Source organism: Herpailurus yagouaroundi, unplaced genomic scaffold (genome assembly GCF_014898765.1).
Source record: "Herpailurus yagouaroundi ecotype Mexico unplaced genomic scaffold, PumYag 557, whole genome shotgun sequence".
NCBI classification, from domain to species: Eukaryota; Metazoa; Chordata; class Mammalia; order Carnivora; family Felidae; genus Herpailurus; species Herpailurus yagouaroundi.
Window position 1 is genome coordinate 2,468,340 of NW_024412774.1, and position 18,414 is coordinate 2,486,753.

Consider the following 18,414-nt stretch of genomic DNA (forward strand, 5'->3'; position numbering starts at 1 on the left):
ATTTATTTAATATGAAATTTATTGTCAAATTGGTTTCCATACAACACCCAGTGCTCAACAGGTGCCCTCCTCAGTGTCCATCAACAAGTTTCCCTTCTCCTCCACCCCCCATCAACCCTCAGTTTGTTCTCAGTATTTAAGAGAATCTAATGGTTTGCCTCCCTCCCTCTCTGTAACTTTTTCCCCCTTTACCTCCGCCATGGTCTTCTGTTAAGTTTCTCAGGATCCACCTATGAGTGCAAACATATGGTATCTGTCTTTCTCTGACTGACTTATTTCACTTAGCATAATACCCTCCAGTTCCATCCACGTTGCTACAAATGGCCAGGATTTCATTCTCTCTCATTGTCAAGAAATATTCCATGGTATATATAAACCACATCTTCTTCATCCATTAGTCATAGAACCTCTATTTTAGCTTCTTCAATGGGGAACCTATTTCATGGAGTGGGTTTGAGACTCAATGACAGGGCAGTTTCAACATAGTGCCTCATCTAGAGTACTGACTCAGTAAACATCACCCATCATTTTAATTTTAGAGCCCTAATTTCCTGTGAATCAATTAGGGCTTTTTTTGTTTTCCACACAGGGCTTTTTTTGAAGCTCTGAAAGGATAGCTTCTCTTAAAGTCCTTTGAACTTCAGATAGATGCAGAGTTACATATAGGCATTTAGGGCCAATCTGACTGCTCACCCTTGGGACTCTTTTCTAAGTTTTCTGTCCACAGTTGGAAGAAGAGAATTCCTCTTGATAAAGGAGGGCTATTATTTTTTTCTACCTTTCTCCTAAATACCCTAAGATAGTCACACAATATGATCTGAATACATTGCTATAATATGGACACCAAGAGTCTGACAAGATCAATCCTTAGAGTTCCTTGAGCCTTAGTCCTTCAGCTTGGGGCAAGAAATATGGGATAAACCCACTGTACCTCCACCATAGTGTTCTCAATAAGTGAATGAAGCTTTGTTGATCCCTTTCTATACGTTGTGTTGTTGAAACTTTGCAACAGCACATGTAAGCATTAGTGTTCCAAGATGTGGAATCCAAGGGTCAGAGTAAAAGCGGATTTGCTCAAAGTCACACAGAACAAGTAGAAGGTCCAGAGCTCAAGCTTAGCACTTAGGACTCTAAATCCTATCTACTAACTTCAACCAAATTCTGTCCAGGTAGAGGGTCTATCTACTCAATTCTTCTCTTCCACTGTTTCACAGGGGAGAGACTACTCTAATTTCCAGCCAGGTAGGATGACCATTGAGTGACTTCTCATAGTTCAGACTCACGCTGTGGAGATGGACCCAATTAGACATCAAGGATACCTTCCCCATTCCCATGGGGGCTTGATGTCATCTCCTTTCTCTCCTACCCCTGGATTTGCCCCACGTCTTACTCACTTTTCATCTCTTTCCTTGCCTTCTCAGAGAGTATGGACAGGTTCATCTTTTCAAAGATGTGAATAGATATTTTCCAGGCAAGAGATTCTCTATAATGCTCATGCAACAGGGAAGCTAGATGTTCCACATTGGCACTGTTTACTTCAACCCACGGAAAAGAGCACATTGCCAGTTCTGAAGCATTTTCCATGAGCAATTCCTTAAATGTCTGAAATTCTTCCTTTCCTAGCTGCTTGAAACACCACTGCAGTCCATAGTTGGAAAAGGAGGGTAGTTTGGCTTCCCGCATCTTAGTGCAAGGCTGAGAGCTCAGGTTTTGATGGAAAAGTGGATTCTTTGGTAATATGGAGCAAATGACACCTGTGGAAGAGTAGTAAGATTCAAAAGAGGATCTTGCATCAAATTCTCAAGTTCATACAACCAACCTCAGTTAACTCACTAGAAACAACATTCTCTCTTCCTTTTGTGAAACACACAGAAAAGCCCCATTCATGGGTAACAATTCTTTATAGACTTAAAATTACTTGACTTCAAATCTGTTTATCTCATTACAAGAATATAAGCTCTGGGATGTTTTGCTGCCCTTATCCCTAGTTCCCAAAACACCACCCAGTATAGGGTCAGATTCAAAACACTTAAAAGAATACATAAACACTAATTTGAAAGGATATGTGCACCGTATGTTTATTGCAGCATTACCAACAATAACCAAATTATGGAAGCAACTCAACTGTCCATCAATAGATGAAAGAGTAAAGAAGGTGTGTGTATATGTACACACACACACACACACACACACACACACACACACACACACTTGGATATTATTCAGCCACGACAAAGGACGAAATCTTGAGATACGCAACACCATGGATGGAGCTAGAGAGTATTATGCTAAATGAAATATGTCAGACTGAGAAAAACAAATAACATGATTTCAGTTGTATGTGGAATTTAAGAAACAAAAAACAAATGGGCAATTGAAAAGGAAAAAAAGAGAAAGAGGCAAACCAAGAAACAGACTCTTAAGGATATTAAGAGAACACACTGATGGCTACAAGAGAGGAGATGGGTGGGGGTGATGGGCAAACAGGTGATGGGTATTAAGGAGGGCACTTATGTGATAAACACTAGGTGTTGTATGAAATTGTTGAATCACTATATGATACACCGGAAACTAGTATTACACTTATATTAACTATACTGGAATAATTAAAATCAACAATAAAAAAACCCAAAACACTTATCAGTGATGCTCTTGGCTAATGTAGCTATACTCATGAAAACTGGCAAATAAGTTACCACCACTTACTGAAAATTAATCACACTGTTTATTACAATTATTATGTTTATATTTGAGAGACAGAGAGAGAGAGAGACAGAGACAGCAGGAGCAGGGGAGGGGCAGAGAGAGAGGGAGACACAGAATCTGAAGCAGGTTCCAGGCTCTGAGCTGTCAGCACAGAGTCCAATACGGGGCTTGAACCCACCACGATCTCATGGTTTGAAATCATGATGAAATCAGACCCTCAACTGAGCCACCCAGGCTCCCCTATTATTATTTTTTAAAAGTAGGCTCTACATCCAATGTGGGGCTTGAACTCATGGCCCTGAGATCAAGAGTTGCACGCTCTACCAACTGAGCCAGGCAGGTGCCCCAGTCACACAGTTTTTAGAGCAGTTGATTCCTTCTGTGTCTGTTAACATAATATGAAGTTACATAAACATAGTAAAGAGTTGTGGTATAAAAATAAATGGGTAAACATTTGAAAATCTTATTTGACAAGGATATTCTATCTAGAAAATATAACAATAAAAAGATAAACAACCTGACTAAAAATGGGCAAATGATCTGAATAGACATTTCTCCAAAGAAGATCTATAATTGGCAAATAAGCACATGACAAGATGCTCAACCTCCTTGGCCATCAGAACAGATTCTACACCCCTGACCCCCTCCATCAGCTTGTTCAGTACATGGACGTCCATGACCTGTACCATGCATTTCTTCTCAGAATCGTCTAGGCTGGTCGGTGGTGACAAACATTTTGTACTTGTTAGGAATGCTCCAGGAAGAATTCTTAAATCTAGGAAATCTCCTCTTCCATTATAATATGGCCTCTATAAACAGGGACAACCAATACCAGTTGGGCATTTTGGGGCTGTTCTGGTCTTGCCCAGCCATTGGTTTGTGGTGGAAAATAAAGCAATCAAAGGGATACCATGTAATAAAAAACTTTAAGGGCTCAAGTAGACGACAACTTGATTTTTTCCCCATGAGCCATAGTAGAGTGGAGGTTAGCTGCGCTGGATATTCCTATACTTGCTGTGCTTCTAGGTCTGATTTGTAGATACCCAGTGAGGTCCTCTCGAGCTCCTTCCTGATACTGGAAGCATGTCACCAAGGTGTAACCAGATTGTAAGGTACATGTCTGGTCAAACTCGGAGTTTTGTTGTTGCTGCCTAGGCAGACGGGGCATCTACTCTCTGTGCCCTTAACTTACACACTGGATTCTGGTAGTTTCTCTCTGCTGCTCCCCTGCCATTCTCTACGTGCAGTTTTAAGGAGGGGGTGGTGACTAAGATTACTTCAATTTACAATGAGAGAGCTGGAGGATAAAGAAACTGAAGATTATAAAATACAGTTAAAACCTTGGATTGTGAGGAACTTGTTCTGTGAGTGTTCCACAAGATGAGCAAACATTTTTTTTTTAATTTTTTTTTAACATTTATTTATTTTTGAGACAGAGAGCATGAACAGAGGAGGGTCAGAGAAAGAGGGAGACACAGAATCTGAAACAGGCTCCAGGCTCTGAGCTGTCAGCACAGAGCCTGACACAGGGCTCAAACCCACGGGCCGTGAGATCATGACCTGAGCCGAAGTCAGACACTTAACTGACTGAGCCACCCAGTCGCCCCAGAGCAACCATTTCTAATAAATTTTAACTTAACAAGCAATGTCTTGCAGTATGAGTAGTATGTGATGCTGAAGGTCACATGGTCACAACTGAGCCAATGCTTCTTGAAATTCACCTTGATATACAAGTGCTTTGGATTACAGGCATATTTCTGGAATGAATTAAGCTCACAAACCAAGGTTTTACTGTACATGGAAGGAAACGTGGAAGGAAGGGCTCTGGGCTGGTGAAAGAGGGGGACACAGATGCCACTGTGACAAAATGGTAGTTTTCCTAAGCTAGAGTATTTCAAACACTGCTTTCAGAGATGAAGCGGTCTACATGGGCACAAGTTTTCCCCCTAGCATATAGGACACAGGGGATCACAAATGTCTGGTTTATGAGAATTACATCTTAAAACAGTTCAGAGATGGTAGTCAGACCATTATCATGGACTGACCAGCTGCCTGGAGGAGCAAGTAGAGTGGTTGGGACAGAGTGCTAATGGCCCACAAAACTGAAAACAGTCAGCCCTTTGCAGAAAGTCCACTGACTTATGCTCTTAAAAAAAAAAAAGCTTCTGGGGCACCTGGATGGCGCAGTCAGTTAAGGGTCCGACTTCAGCCAGGTCACGATCTCACGGTCCGTGAGTTCGTCAGGCTCTGGGCTGATGGCTCGGAGCCTGGAGCCTGTTTCCGATTCTGTGTCTCCCTCTCTCTCTGCCCCTCCCCCCGTTCATGCTCTGTCTCTCTCTGTCCCCCAAAAAATAAATAAACGTTGAAAAAAAAATTTAAAAAAAGCTTCAACATTGGGGTGCCTGGGTGACTCAGTTGGTTAAGCATCTGACTCTTGGTTTTGGCTCCATTCATAATCTCACAGTTTGTGGGCTCTGCGCCAACAATGCAGAGCCTGCTTGGGATTCTCTCTTTCTCCCTCTCTCTCTGCCCCTCCCCAACTTGCTCTTTCTCTTTCAAAATAAATAAACCTAAAAAAAAATTAAAACTAAAATTTCCTATTTTTCCCCCTCCAACATAAAACAACCTGGATACGTGGAGATGGAAAACAAAACACCCCTCTCCCCCTGCCCCAATCTCCCAACTATTCGGTTAAGTGGTGACTAAATGAATATGGGAAGCTCATTTAAAGGAGAATAAATTTCAGATGGCCACACCTGCACATGGGTATAGACATGATTTGAATTGAACGTTTGCCTTATCGTGCAAAGCAATCAAAGGAACAAGTAGAGGAGAACTGTGGCTATAAAAAGTCACAAAAGTCTCAGTGGTCTCAGGAAGGTTATTTTTAGGATGGAATGCTTGACAAAGTTTATATGCTCAGAGGGAAGAGTAAGTAAAAGTAGAAGCAGGAAACAAAACAATTAAATGAGTACTTACTCTTTTCTAAATCCCTTCTTAGGCAATTTACAGCAACTCATTAATACTTTCCGTCAGTAATGTGGATACACAAAGAGTGTTACTGTCTTCACTTTACAGAGTGTTTTAGGAAAAAGCATTTTAACGCACATCTTATTATAATGCTCCACCTCTTCCAACACATCCCAGGAGGGAGCTGATAATCAAACCCAACAGAGTAGGAGGAAAGCACAGGTGGAGGGACTGGCCTGGGGAAGGCAGATGGACCCCTTCCCCTGGAAAGCTGAAGAGGGATTGGGGAGAAGGTAAGGACGTTATTCCCACAAAGGGCAGGGTTGTAGGTTGGAAAGATGTAGAGTAAGACTGGTGGTTAACATTATTTTCTGGAAATAAATGACTAGCCAAAGCTTCCCCTTTGTCTTTATCCTTTATTCTATCTATGTCTTGCAATGGCTTTCTGCACCGGATCTTGAATGATCCCATAGAAGTGGTCAAGATCACAGGGCTTGAGATCTATCACATGCAGTTTTGAATGTTGATTCAGCCCTTGCTACTCCAGGCAAAGCCATTTATTCCTCTGTGACTCAGTTTCCCCATGTGACAACACCCTCAGGACTGTATAGTGCTTCAATAACTGTAACCCTTCCCTGTGTGGTTAACATATCATTAGCACCTTAATTATAATTAACATATAATTAGCACAGTGACAACCCTGAGCTCCCACAAGACCTGGTCCAGACATCAGCTGATCTTGAACTTAGAGTCACAGCACCCCCCACTCTGTCCTCTATTTTAGACCTAGAGACTGGGAAGGATTAAAGGAACGTACTGAAGGAACCCAAACAAACGTGAAAAATATTCTTTTATCAAATGGGGAAATGGGACCCCTCATTCTTTCAAAGCATATCTTTGGTTCTTGGGCTCTGACTAGTCTAAATGGAGAGCGTGGGCACACAGAGCCAAGCTCAAGGAATAAGTCCTAACCAGTGCTAGAGAAAGAAAAGAGATAAAAGCTAGGAACAAGAGAAAATACTCACCAACTCGCCTCCAAAATCAGAGCCCGCTCCCCGGCCAATGGGCAACCACACGGTGAGGGTCTTTGGGGAATCCTGGGTCAGTGACGTTGTTGCTTTCCATTGGTTGTCCTGGGCTCTGAATGGCCAGCTCCAGGGTAGATGTGGAGCAGCTGTCTTCTGCACCTGTCCTTGCACTATTGAAGATGCTGCCTCATCCTTAGCACACCTGTGCTCAGCCCTCACCTGGTTGTCCCAGGGCAATGTTCTTATTTTACACAACCTGCATTTACTGACCAGTGTCTAATGCCACTGCTGTTGTCTGTTCAGTTGACTTTCTCCATAAACTCTTTTTTAAATGTTTATTTATTTATTTTGAGAGAGAGAGAGAGAGACTAAGGGAGGGATGGGGAGAGAGAGAGAGAGAATCCCAGACTCCATGATGTCAGTGTAGAGCCCAACGTGGGGCTTGAATTCACAAACTACGAGATCATGACCTGAGCCGGAGTCAGACACTCAACTAACTGAGCCACCTAGGCGCCCCTCTCCATAAAACTCTTACCTGGATTCCCTGTGAACTCATCGTAAGCATTCCTGTTTGTTATCAAAAGAACAGCCTCCGAAACTCTCCCCTTCTGAAGTGTCCATCTTGGGCAATAGAAGTACTAGCCATTTTGTGCCTTGAGTCTCCACATTAATGGTTGTCTCCTGGAATTTTCCCATCCTTCCCGCTGCCCTCCTCGCTTTACTGAAATATAACTGACAACACTATGTAAGTTCAAGCTACACAATGTATTGCTTTGACACACTGATTCACTGAAAAGTGATTGCCAGCAATGCTAACAGATACCTCCTATTCCAGTAGTTCCCAAACTTCACCCCAGGTTAGAATCATCTGGGAGAATTCTAAAACCCCTGATGCCCAAGCCACAGCCTACTCCAATTAAGTCTGGATGTCTGGGGCTGGCAGCCAGGCAACAGTGCTTTTATTAAAGATTCCCAGGTAAGACCCTGTGCCACAAAGACTGGGGACATTGTCACACTTCCAAGCCCGGCTATTTTCAAGGCACATTCTCCTACTGCTTTAGCAAAGGGGTGTCTCCTGGGCCCTTGTGGGGAACCTGTCAGTGGGTGGATTCTCTGGCTTTCTGTTGCCCCCAGGCAAGGCAGTTCAGGGCAGCCCCACCTCATTCACTGTGGATCCTAGTGATGGTACATTATGATCAGCTCCAGCTGTTAAATTCTGGGCTCTGGAGAACAAATCAAAGCAAATGAAATTTGCAAATGACATATTGGATAAGGGTTAGTATCCAAAATCTATAAAGAACTTACCAAACTCAACACCCCAAAAGCAAATAATCCAGTGAAGAAATGGGCAAAATACATGAACAGACATTTTTCCAAAGAAGACGTCCAGATGGTTAACAGACACGTGCAAAGATGTTCAACATCACTCATCATCAGGGAAATACAAATCAAAACCACAATGAGATGTTACCTCATACCTGTCAGAATGGCTAACATTAACAACTCAGGAAACAACAGATGTTGGCAATGATATGGAGAAAGGAGAACCCTTTTTTACTGCTGGTGGGAATACAAACTGGGGCAGCCACTCTGGAAAACAGTATGGAGGTTCCTCAAAAAATTACAAATAGAACTACTCTATGACCCAGCAATTGCACTACTAAGTATTTATCCAAAGGTTACAAAAACACTAATTCAAAGGGGCACATGGACCCCAGTGTCTATAGTAGTGCTATCAACAATAGCCAAACTATGGAAAGAGCCCAAATGTCCATCGATGATGAACGAAAAAAGAAGATGTGGTACATATATACCATGGAATATTACTCGTCGATGAAAAAGAATGAAATCTTGCCATTTGCAACAAGGTGGTTGGAACTGGAAGGTATTATGCTAAGCAAAATTAGAGAAAGACAAGTATCATATGATTTCACTCATCTATGGAATTTAAGAAACACAACAGATCAACATAAGGGAAAGAAAAATAAGATAAAAACAGAGAGGGAGGCAAACCATAAGAGACTCTTAAATACAGAGAACAACCTGAGGGTTGCTGTAGGGGAGGTGGATGGGGGGGATGGGCTAAATGGGTGATGGGCACTAAGGAGGGTACTTGTTGGGGTGAACACTGGGTGTTATAAGTATGTGATGAATCAGTGTGTTCTACTCCTGAAGCCAATATTATACTATATGTTAACCAACTTGTATTTAAATAAATAAATTTTAAAAACCAAAAAAAAAAAAAAGCAAAATTTAAATGGAAGATTGGATTACCTTTATTTTTCTCTATGCTTTAAGGATGGGGTGGAGGTGGGGTTGAGGATTCCAACTGCTCTGACTTTTGTAATGAAACCCTTCTGGAGACCAGAGAACCAATGCAGATAATACCTGATCATTACTTTGTATAGAAAAACATGAGTTTTTCTTTTTAAAAAAAAAAAATTTTTTTAAGGTTTATTTATTTTTTTGAGACAGAGAGAGACAGAGCATGAACGGGGGAGGGTCAGAGAGTGAGGGAGACACAGAATCCGAAACGGGCTCCAGGCTCCGAGCTGTCAGCACAGAGCCTGACGCGGGGCTCGAACTCACCGTGAGATCATGACCCGAGCCAAAGTCGGACGCTCAACCGACTGAGCCACCCAGGCGCCCCAAAACATGAGTTTTTCAAAAGAAAAATATCGTATGGCTGCCTCTATATCTTTGAGTTCCAAATGCTGTCCTAACTCCTTCATTCATGTACGACATGATTTAGACCTGGAAAGTTCAGACTGCCCTGTGATGTATAGTCCCTTCCTGTGAGGTTGGAGGGGAGGTCATCTGCATATTACTAGAGTTTCTCAAAGTTCTGTGGACCACGAGGAGACAGAGCATGTAGGGAACCACTCTCTAGAGCAAGGATCTAGTTCAGCCTGCTATGTGTCCAAGAAACATTTGCCTTAATTTGTTTTATTGTATTAATACACTAAAATCATTTTTAGAAATTCAGTTTTTAAAAAGTTTATTAATTTTTGAGAGAACGAGAGAGAGAGAAAGAATCCCAAGCAGGCTCCACACCCAGCACGGGGCTTGAACTCACAACTGTGAGATCATGACCTGAGCTGAAACCAAGAGTTGGATGCTCAGCCAACTTAGCCACCCCAGTGCCCCTGAGGTTTCTTCCATTGATCTACTAGTCTACTGGTAAATAAATAACACTTGAAAAGCTTTCACATTGCATTTATGTATACATTTTAAATTAAATTCTTCTGATATCCTCATAGGCAATTCAGATACTTCCCAGAGACAATATTAACATGACAAATTCAAGGACTTCCAGAAGCCAGGGGTGGAAGAGGGCTGGTTTCCCCAACTCAGTGACTAATCCATGTCTAACACATGAACGTCAGCATCTCCAAGGGAGCTGTTTAGAGGTCATGCCCCACACCATTTTCCAGAAACAATTGGGCCATTCCAGACTCAGAATGGCCCACAGAATAGGCCAAAATTCCCCAGGTTTTCTCTAGGAAAAAAATACCCAGGGTGGGCTCACCAGATCACTCCATCCATCTTGCCTCCTCCCAGTACTCAATGCTCCAATCCTGTATGATCCTCAGGACTTCATTCTTCACAGCTGGACCCTCCAGCCTTGTCATTGTCTCTGCTGCGTAGCTCTGCTTCATTTCCCTGTGAAGGACAAGAATCAGGCTTTGTTGTCTCACATTTGGTGTGCGTGTGTGTGTGTGTGTGTTCCTAGAAATGTACACAGAACCTTGAAGACAGAAGTGCACCACCCTGGAGACCACTCTGGTCCCATGCTGCAAACCGAGACCAGACTACTGCTCTGGGGAGTCAGGGATGGTGGCCGAGGTCCTCCGTCCAACCACTTACTAAGTGTGGTCAGCAGCCTCAGATGGCCCAGTGATTATGCCCTGTTATTTTCACTCTGGTGGAGTCTCCTCCCTTCTTGGGCTATGGTTGGTCTGTGTCACCAGCAGAATAGGGCAGGAATGATGGATGCCACTTTCAACTGAAGAGATCAAAGACTGAGGTCTTTTTTTGGGTGTCCTCTCTCTGTCTCTCACTTGTTCTGGAGGAAGCCAGCTGCATCGTCATGAGCAGCCGTACAGAGAGTAATCGAGGCCTCCTGCCAACAGCCACATGGGTGAGCATAGAAATCACTCTTCTAGGTCTCCATCATACCCCGTCAGTGAAGACCGTGAGCTAGAACTACCCAGCCAAACCACTCCCGTTGTTCTGACCCTTGGAAATGTTACAAGAAAATTAACGTGTGTTGCCTTAAGGGATTAAGCTTTGCAGTAATTTGTTATGGAGCAATGGATAATGAAAACTCCAGATACCCTTACAACCTCCACCCAGAATCCACCGCTGACTGAGAACGCTGTGGCGTCACATCTCCATGGAGGAAGCCGCCATCCCAGTTCACAGATGGGGAAACTGAGACTCAGAGAGGTAAAGGAACTTGTTCACAGTCATATGGCTGGTAAGTGGTGACTCACTCAGTTAACACAAGGAGGGAAGGTGAAGGACAGAAGGAAGTTAAAATCCGACAGGAGAGTGCAGGCCAATGTTCCCAACAGGCACCAGGAAAATATAAATCCCCAGGAAATGAGAGGAAAATCAGCAACAGCTGCAATAGCTTTTTAGGTCCAGAGTTTCCCTCTTGTCCAGGAGCTTTGCTTGGGCTGTTGTTTTTCTGCACAGGGAACCCAACAGAGACTTACAAAACAGCCCTCGCTTTCCACTTGCGCTGCTGAAAAGCCTCCTGCAGGAGCAGTATGCCCCTGCACCCGATGTCATTCTTGCTCACGTCCAGGTATCTCAGGCTCTGGTTGTGGAGGAGCCTGGAGGCCATAGCCTGGCAACAGACACAGATGAATAGGCACCTTTCCAACCTGTGGGGTGGAAGCAGACAGTAGACAAGTGGCCACGCCCCACATCGGAGAGCTCAGCCAATCCGAACCCTGGAAATCATAGCCAGGTGGCTACACCCCCACATCAGAGAGCTCAGCCAATCCGAATCCTGGAAATCACACCCCCTGGAATGAGGCATTTCCTTCCAAACGTGTTAAGTACGTGCTACAGATGCGTCAGTTTTTTCTTGTAGTTTAGGATGGCTGTCCAGGGTAGGCTATAAAAGTCCTAACTCCAAGAAGTGAGGAGCCACACAATCTCTTTTAGAAATTGATTGTCGGGGCGCCTGGGTGGCGCAGTCGGTTAAGCGTCCGACTTCAGCCAGGTCACGATCTCGCGGTCCGGGAGTTCGAGCCCCGCGTCGGGCTCTGGGCTGATGGCTCAGAGCCTGGAGCCTGTTTCCGATTCTGTGTCTCCCTCTCTCTCTGCCCCTCCCCCGTTCATGCTTTGTCTCTCTCTGTCCCAAAAATAAATAAACGTTGAAAAAAAAAATTAAAAAAAAAAAAAAAGAAAGAAATTGATTGTCATGGGGCGCCTGGGTGGCGCAGTCGGTTGAGCGTCCAACTTCAGCCAGGTCACGATCTCGCGGTCCGTGAGTTCGAGCCCCGCGTCGGGCTCTGGACAGATGGCTCAGAGCCTGGAGCCTGTTTCTGATTCTGTGTCTCCCTCTCTCTCTGCCCCTCCCCCGTTCATGCTCTGTCTCTCTCTGTCCCAAAAAAATAAAAATAAAACGTTAAAAAAAAATAAAAAAAAAAGAAATTGATTGTCACTGTGCATTAGCTTTGTTCATTCAAAAAATATTTATTTAGCACCACCTGTGTACCAAGGCACACAACCATGAAGAAAACAGCATCCCTGGCTTCCTGGAACTCATAGTTGATTGGGGGTGGTGGGGGGCAGGCAGGTCACCAGATAAATATATGCAAAGAGCATGGTTTCAGTATTCTAGAAAGATACCTTTGCTCTCACAGGCAGTGTTCATGGCAAAAGGGAGAGGTCCAGAAAGGAGCTGAGTCACAGAAGTGCTGTGTATCATAAATTCAGAACAGGCATATAAGAGGAAGTGGTGCGTGGGTGAGAGAAAGGTACAGGAAGGGGGTGGTTTTGGCTCCCATCTTTGAACAAGGAGTACAATCTCCCCAGGAGCAAGGCTATTATAAGCAGTGCAGAGCAGACATAACAGAGGAGGCCTTGGGATCCCTGTGTCTCCTACTCGTGCACTGTTTGCTTTCATTCCGAGTGCTTGCCTCCCCTGCCCTGTGCATCTCTGCTAGCCCATAAATGACAAGCTGGGAGCTGCTGCCCAAGCCAAAACTACAAGGGCATCACTCAGCTTTGCCTTAGTTTATAAAGGCCCTGACTTTCTTTCTGTCAGGTAGGTCCCTGGTCCTCCCTGTGCACACCAGCCAAAAAGTTCCCTAACCTCATTTAGAGTCACTTAAATCATTTCCTTTTGACAGAAGGAGGCCAGTCATTCTGAATTAATTATTTTTTAAAAGCTTTTATTTTTTATTAAATAAAAAAATGTTTATTTCTTTTTGAGAGAGTGTGTGTGAGCAGGGGAGGGGCAGAGAGAGAGGGAGACACAGAGTCTGAAGCAGACTCTAGGCTCTGAGCTGTCAGCACAGAGCCGGACGTGGGGCTTGAACTCACAAACTATGAGATCATGGCCTGAGCTGAAGTCGGATGCTAAACCGACTGAGCCACCCAGATGCCCCCAGATTGTATTTTTAACTAATCTCCACACCCAACGCTGGGCTCTAACATACCAATCCTGAGATCAAGAGCTGCAAAGCATCCCTAAAATAATTCTAATTATAAATAAGACGCACAGGTATGTGAGGACTGTTTTTAAAATGAAAAGAATAAGCAATAGAAGTCTGGGCTCTTCTTGGGAAAAATAAAGATGTCGATGGCTTTTCTACAAGACTAGAGTTCTATAAAATGAAATCTAGGGGATTTTTAGATCAAGAAGTTTGGGATACAGAGGGGTCTATGAATTTCATACTCAGCCAAGTTACTGCCCATCAGTGAAAAGTAGTAGATTTTGAAAAGTAGTCTCACACAAGCAAAGGCTTAGAGAACACTACATAAATGCTCATCTGGAAATTTATTTCATTCTTTTTGTTTGTTCGTTTGTTTTTCAAGTTTGTTTGTTTATTTATTTAGTGTTTTTAATATTAAATTTATTGTCAAATTGGTTTCTATACAACACCCAGTGCTCATCCCAAAAGGTGCCCTCCTCAATGCCCATCAGCCACTATTTCATCCTTGAAAATGTATTTCACTCGATTTAAGAGATAAATCAGTATTTAAAACCCAAGATTAAATTTCTGGAGAAAAAGAATCATGAGCTGGGGCACCTGGCTGGCTCAGTTGGTGGAGCATGCAACTCTTGATCTTGGGGTTGTGAGTTTGAGCCCCACATTGGATGTAGAGATTACTTAAAATAAAAAGTCTTTAAAAGATGAAAAATAATCATGAGCTACAATGAACAATGAATTTTTTTTTTACTGGCTAATTATCAACAAAAGTGAAATCCATTATCAGGATATCCTAAGAAATTAGAGATGTAGGGGAAGAAATTAGAGGTGTAGGGGAAGCTAGAGATGTAGGGGATGTAGGGGAAGCAGTTGATTAAGCGTCTGACTCTTGATTTTGGCCCAGGTCATGATCTCATGGTTTGTGAGATAGAGACCCAAGTCAGGCTCCATGCTGAACATGGATCCTGCTTAAGATTCTCTCTCTCCCTCTCTCTACTCCTCCCACTCTCTCTCTAAAATAAAAAGAGGGGCGCCTGGGTGGCGCAGTCGGTTAGGCGTCCGACTTCAGCCAGGTCACGATCTCGCGGTCCGGGAGTTCGAGACCCGCGTCGGGCCCTGGGCTGATGGCTCAGAGCCTGGAGCCTGTTTCCGATTCTGTGTCTCCCTCTCTCTCTGCCCCTCCCCCGTTCATGCTCTGTCTCTCTCTGTCCCAAAAATAAATAAACGTTGAAAAAAAAATTTAAAAAAAAAAAAAGAAAGAAAGAAATTAGAGATGTAACATAAAACAATGATTTTAATGATCTAGACTTAAAACCTAAATTATACTAATAGAGAACAGATTATGTGGGCAGAAAAGAGGCAAAGCTCTTTCACCCATATCCACTGATCACCAGAGAAGAGACGCTTCCAAATCTTTTCCAAATACTTAATCTAACCACGATACTCATTAAAAATAGGATGAATCTTGCCAAATCTTTGGCTAGTGTGCATGTTAGCATAGAGACCATTTAGGAGAAGAAGAAAAAATATATATGTAAAGAAAAGAATTTCTAAGTACAAAAGTTGATTTCAGAAGGCCAGCTATCTCAGGCATTAGTCCACAGCCAACAAATACACTTTCTTTTACTGGATGGAAGACTGTTTCCTAGAACATTGGTACTCCAAGTGTACCATGCCAGGGAACCACTTGGGCATGCTGGTCAAAGACAGCCCGCCTCCAGAGCACCACGCGACCCAGCACCCCTACTTCTGTGTACTCAACCAAAGGAGCTGGAACCAGGATCTCCAAGAGATACCTGCACCTCATTCCCTGCAGCATTACTCATGATAGCTACCCTTCGGAAACAGCCTGCATGTCCACCAGCAGATGAATGGATAAAGAAAACATGGTGTTTACACACAATGGTATATTACTCAGCTGCAAGAAAGAAGGAAATCCCACCATTTGTGATGTCAGAGATGCACCTTGCCATAGTTGTGCTGAAGAAAACAGACCAAGAAAGACCCAACACTGCAATAATTTCTAACGACTCCCCAGATGAACAAGTTCCCAGTCTGAGGAATCACCTTCAGAACCACTGCACACAAACTTCCTGGAAGACCTGGATCCTGCATTCCACTAAGAATTTTACAGACCATTGTCCTCGTTGCAAAGGAGGGGGTGGGGGTAACTTACTCCAGAATCTGGAGGACAGACTCAGGATTCTCGAGGGCCTCAAAGAGCAGGATAACACCATCATCCTTCAGACTGTTAAAACCCAGGTCCAGGCTTCTCAAATTTTTATTTTTATCCAGAGCAGAGGCCATTTCCTGACAGCACTCGGAGGTCAGGTTACAGTTTCTCAGCCTGCGAAGGAACACATGTCAAGAAAACCAATCAAACACCCTTAGATTTTATTCCTTTCTTGCCCCCCACCCCACTTTTTTTTGGATATAACATCAAGATATTATTATCATGCTGTATCATTCACCAATTTAGATTGTACAAATCAACGTCATTTAGTATATTTACAAAGGTGCACGTTTGCCACAATTTTAGGATATTTTCAGTACCCCAAAAAGGAACACCCTGTACCCTTTTAATTCCCAGATTCTTCCCCCAGCCACTCCCCAGTCTAGCAACTGCTGTCTGGATATTAATCTGAAGGAAGTGAAATCAGGATCTCAAAAAAAAAAAAAAAAAAATGGCGTCTTTCATTTACCATAATATTTTCACGATTCATCCATATTGTAGCATGTGTCAATACATCATTCCTTTTTACAGTTGGATAATATTCCATCATATGGATGCACCGACCCTTCTTCATTCACACATCAGCTTATAAACACTAGGGTTGTTTCCACTTTTTGGCTATTGTAAATAATGCCCCTTGAGCATCAGTGTACAATTTTTGGTGCGGTTGTACGTTTTTTATTTCTGTCGTGTGTGTACCTGTGTGTGGAATTGCTGACTCATGTGTTAGGTCTACATTTAACTTTTTGAGGAGCAGCTAGACCATTTTCCAAAGCAGCTGTACCATTTTCTGCTTCTTTTTGGGGAAGCTGAAAGTGTAATGGGTTCAGGGGGTATTTTGTGCCACTCTCTCATTTCTGGTTTTATGAGCTAGAAAATTTATGGTTGAAGACCATCTGAGTTTATTTTCTATTAATAATAGACAAAAGCACTGTGCATTGGTGCTCTGAGACTAATTTCAACATGTGTGGGGTGGTCTCCCACACTAATAAACAATTCTTAGACGTCAGTAGGGTCCAAGAATTCAACTCACTTCTGATACCGTCTACAGATCATCAGATTGTACAGGTTAAGGGCTCAGTCCTACAAGACTGCTTCCCCTACATCATCCCCTCCCTAGATACCAGCCATGAGCCCAGACTATTACCTGTGCTTCTGAACAGTGGGTTATAAACTGAAGGTTCCAGTGCCTTCTTCCAACCTTGGAGGCCAATCACCTGTTACCCGTGCTTCTGATTGACTGACTATAGATCAGAAGTTCCTATGACCCCCTCCTTGGATTTGGTTAATTTGCCAGAGCAGCTCACAGAACTCAGGAAACCCATTTACTCATTACATTACCATTTTATTATAAAAAGTTAGAACTCAAGAACAGCAGACGGGAGAGATGTGTAGGGCCAGGCATGGAGAAAGGATGTGGGGGTTCCATGTCCTCTCCAGGTGTGCCTTTCTTCCCACATCTGAACGTGTTCATCCACCCAGAAGCTCTCAAATCCCATCCTTTGGGGTTTTTATGAGGCTTCATTATGTAGGCATGACTAATTAAATCATTGCCTATGGGTGGCTGGTTCCACCTGCCTCTCCTCTCCTCTCTTCTCCCCAGAAGTCAGGGCATAGGACTTAAAGTTCTAACCCACTCATCACAAGGCTGGTCCTTGGGGCAGCAAGCCTCCATCCTTAGGAACTGTCCACAAGCCACCTCATTAACATAATAAAAGATGACTTTATGGCTCTCACCACTTAGGTATTTCCAAGGGCTTGGGGATCTCTGTGCCAGAAACAGGAACAAAGATCAAATACATATTTTTTATGTTATAAGTCACAGTATCATACATCCTGACACCTAAGGGAAATCATTTAAAGAATTCATGATAGGGGCACCTGGGTGGCTGAGTCAGTTAAGCATCCAACCTCAGCTCAGGTCATGTTCTCACGGTTCGTGAGTTCAAGCCCCATGTCAGGCTCTATGCTGACAGCTCAGAGCCAGGAGCCTGCTTCGGATTCTGTGTCTCCCTCTCTTTCTGCCCCTCCCCTTCTCATGCCTCTGTCTCTCTATGTCTCTCAAAAATAAATAAACGTAAAAAATTTTTAAAAAGAATTTATGATAGAGATCAGTGCATGTACACACACACACACACACACACACACACACACGCATGCACACATGCACGGCTTCCTCAATCACTCTGTTATACTCCAGGCAGTCTCAAAGAAGACATTCTGGGACTCACACCAGCCTCTGTAGAGGGCACAAAGAGTGCTGTAAGGCACTGCAAAGCTGTTTTGCTCCTTCGTCCTTCAAGGCATTTTCTGCCAAGCTCAGATGGGTCAGGTTCTCGTTTCTCTTGAGGGAAGAAATAAGACTTGTACAAGAAAGCAGCGTGAGGTCACAATTCTCCAACCTGTGGGGCAGAAAGACACAGATGGGATGCAATTTCATTCATGTGCATGTCCCAAACTGAGAGAGGAACATGGCCATCTGGGGTGTCCTTTTCAGTGTGAAAGTGTCATCACACCTCTGTAACCACCCCTTAGGGCTTCCGAGTCCTAAAGGAGAGGTTATCAGCCTTCCTGTGAGGCTAGGGGAGTGGAGGAGATGTGGGTCAGGAAAACAGCAATAGGGATACACAAGGATGGGAAAGAGACCACCAATGACTAAACAATACATAATGGGCACCGGGGGGACCGGGAGAGACAGCCCTTCACAAGCTTCAAAAATGTATGCTTAAAAGAGATGCATTTTATTTTATTTTATTTTATTTTATTTTATTTTATTTTATTTTATTTTATTTTATTTTATTTT

At 43.4% G+C, this 18,414-nt stretch overlaps 2 protein-coding genes across 4 annotated transcripts in view; one reads left to right on the forward strand and one right to left on the reverse strand.

The window, feature by feature from the left end:
* NLRP5 (NLR family pyrin domain containing 5) overlaps nucleotides 1–11,556 on the reverse strand; it is a 41,419-nt gene extending 29,863 nt beyond the window's left edge. Inside the window, exons 1-3 of the mRNA XM_040465193.1 lie at nucleotides 11,426–11,556; nucleotides 10,766–10,827; nucleotides 1,395–1,754 (exon numbers count right to left, since the gene is read on the reverse strand). Of these exons, the coding sequence (XP_040321127.1) occupies nucleotides 1,395–1,754; nucleotides 10,766–10,827; nucleotides 11,426–11,556 (553 nt within the window). The remainder of the gene's footprint in view (nucleotides 1–1,394; nucleotides 1,755–10,765; nucleotides 10,828–11,425) is intronic.
* Nucleotides 1–18,414, forward strand: part of NLRP13 (NLR family pyrin domain containing 13) — a 77,072-nt gene that overhangs the window by 11,199 nt on the left and 47,459 nt on the right. The gene's annotated exons all lie outside the window — the stretch shown is intronic.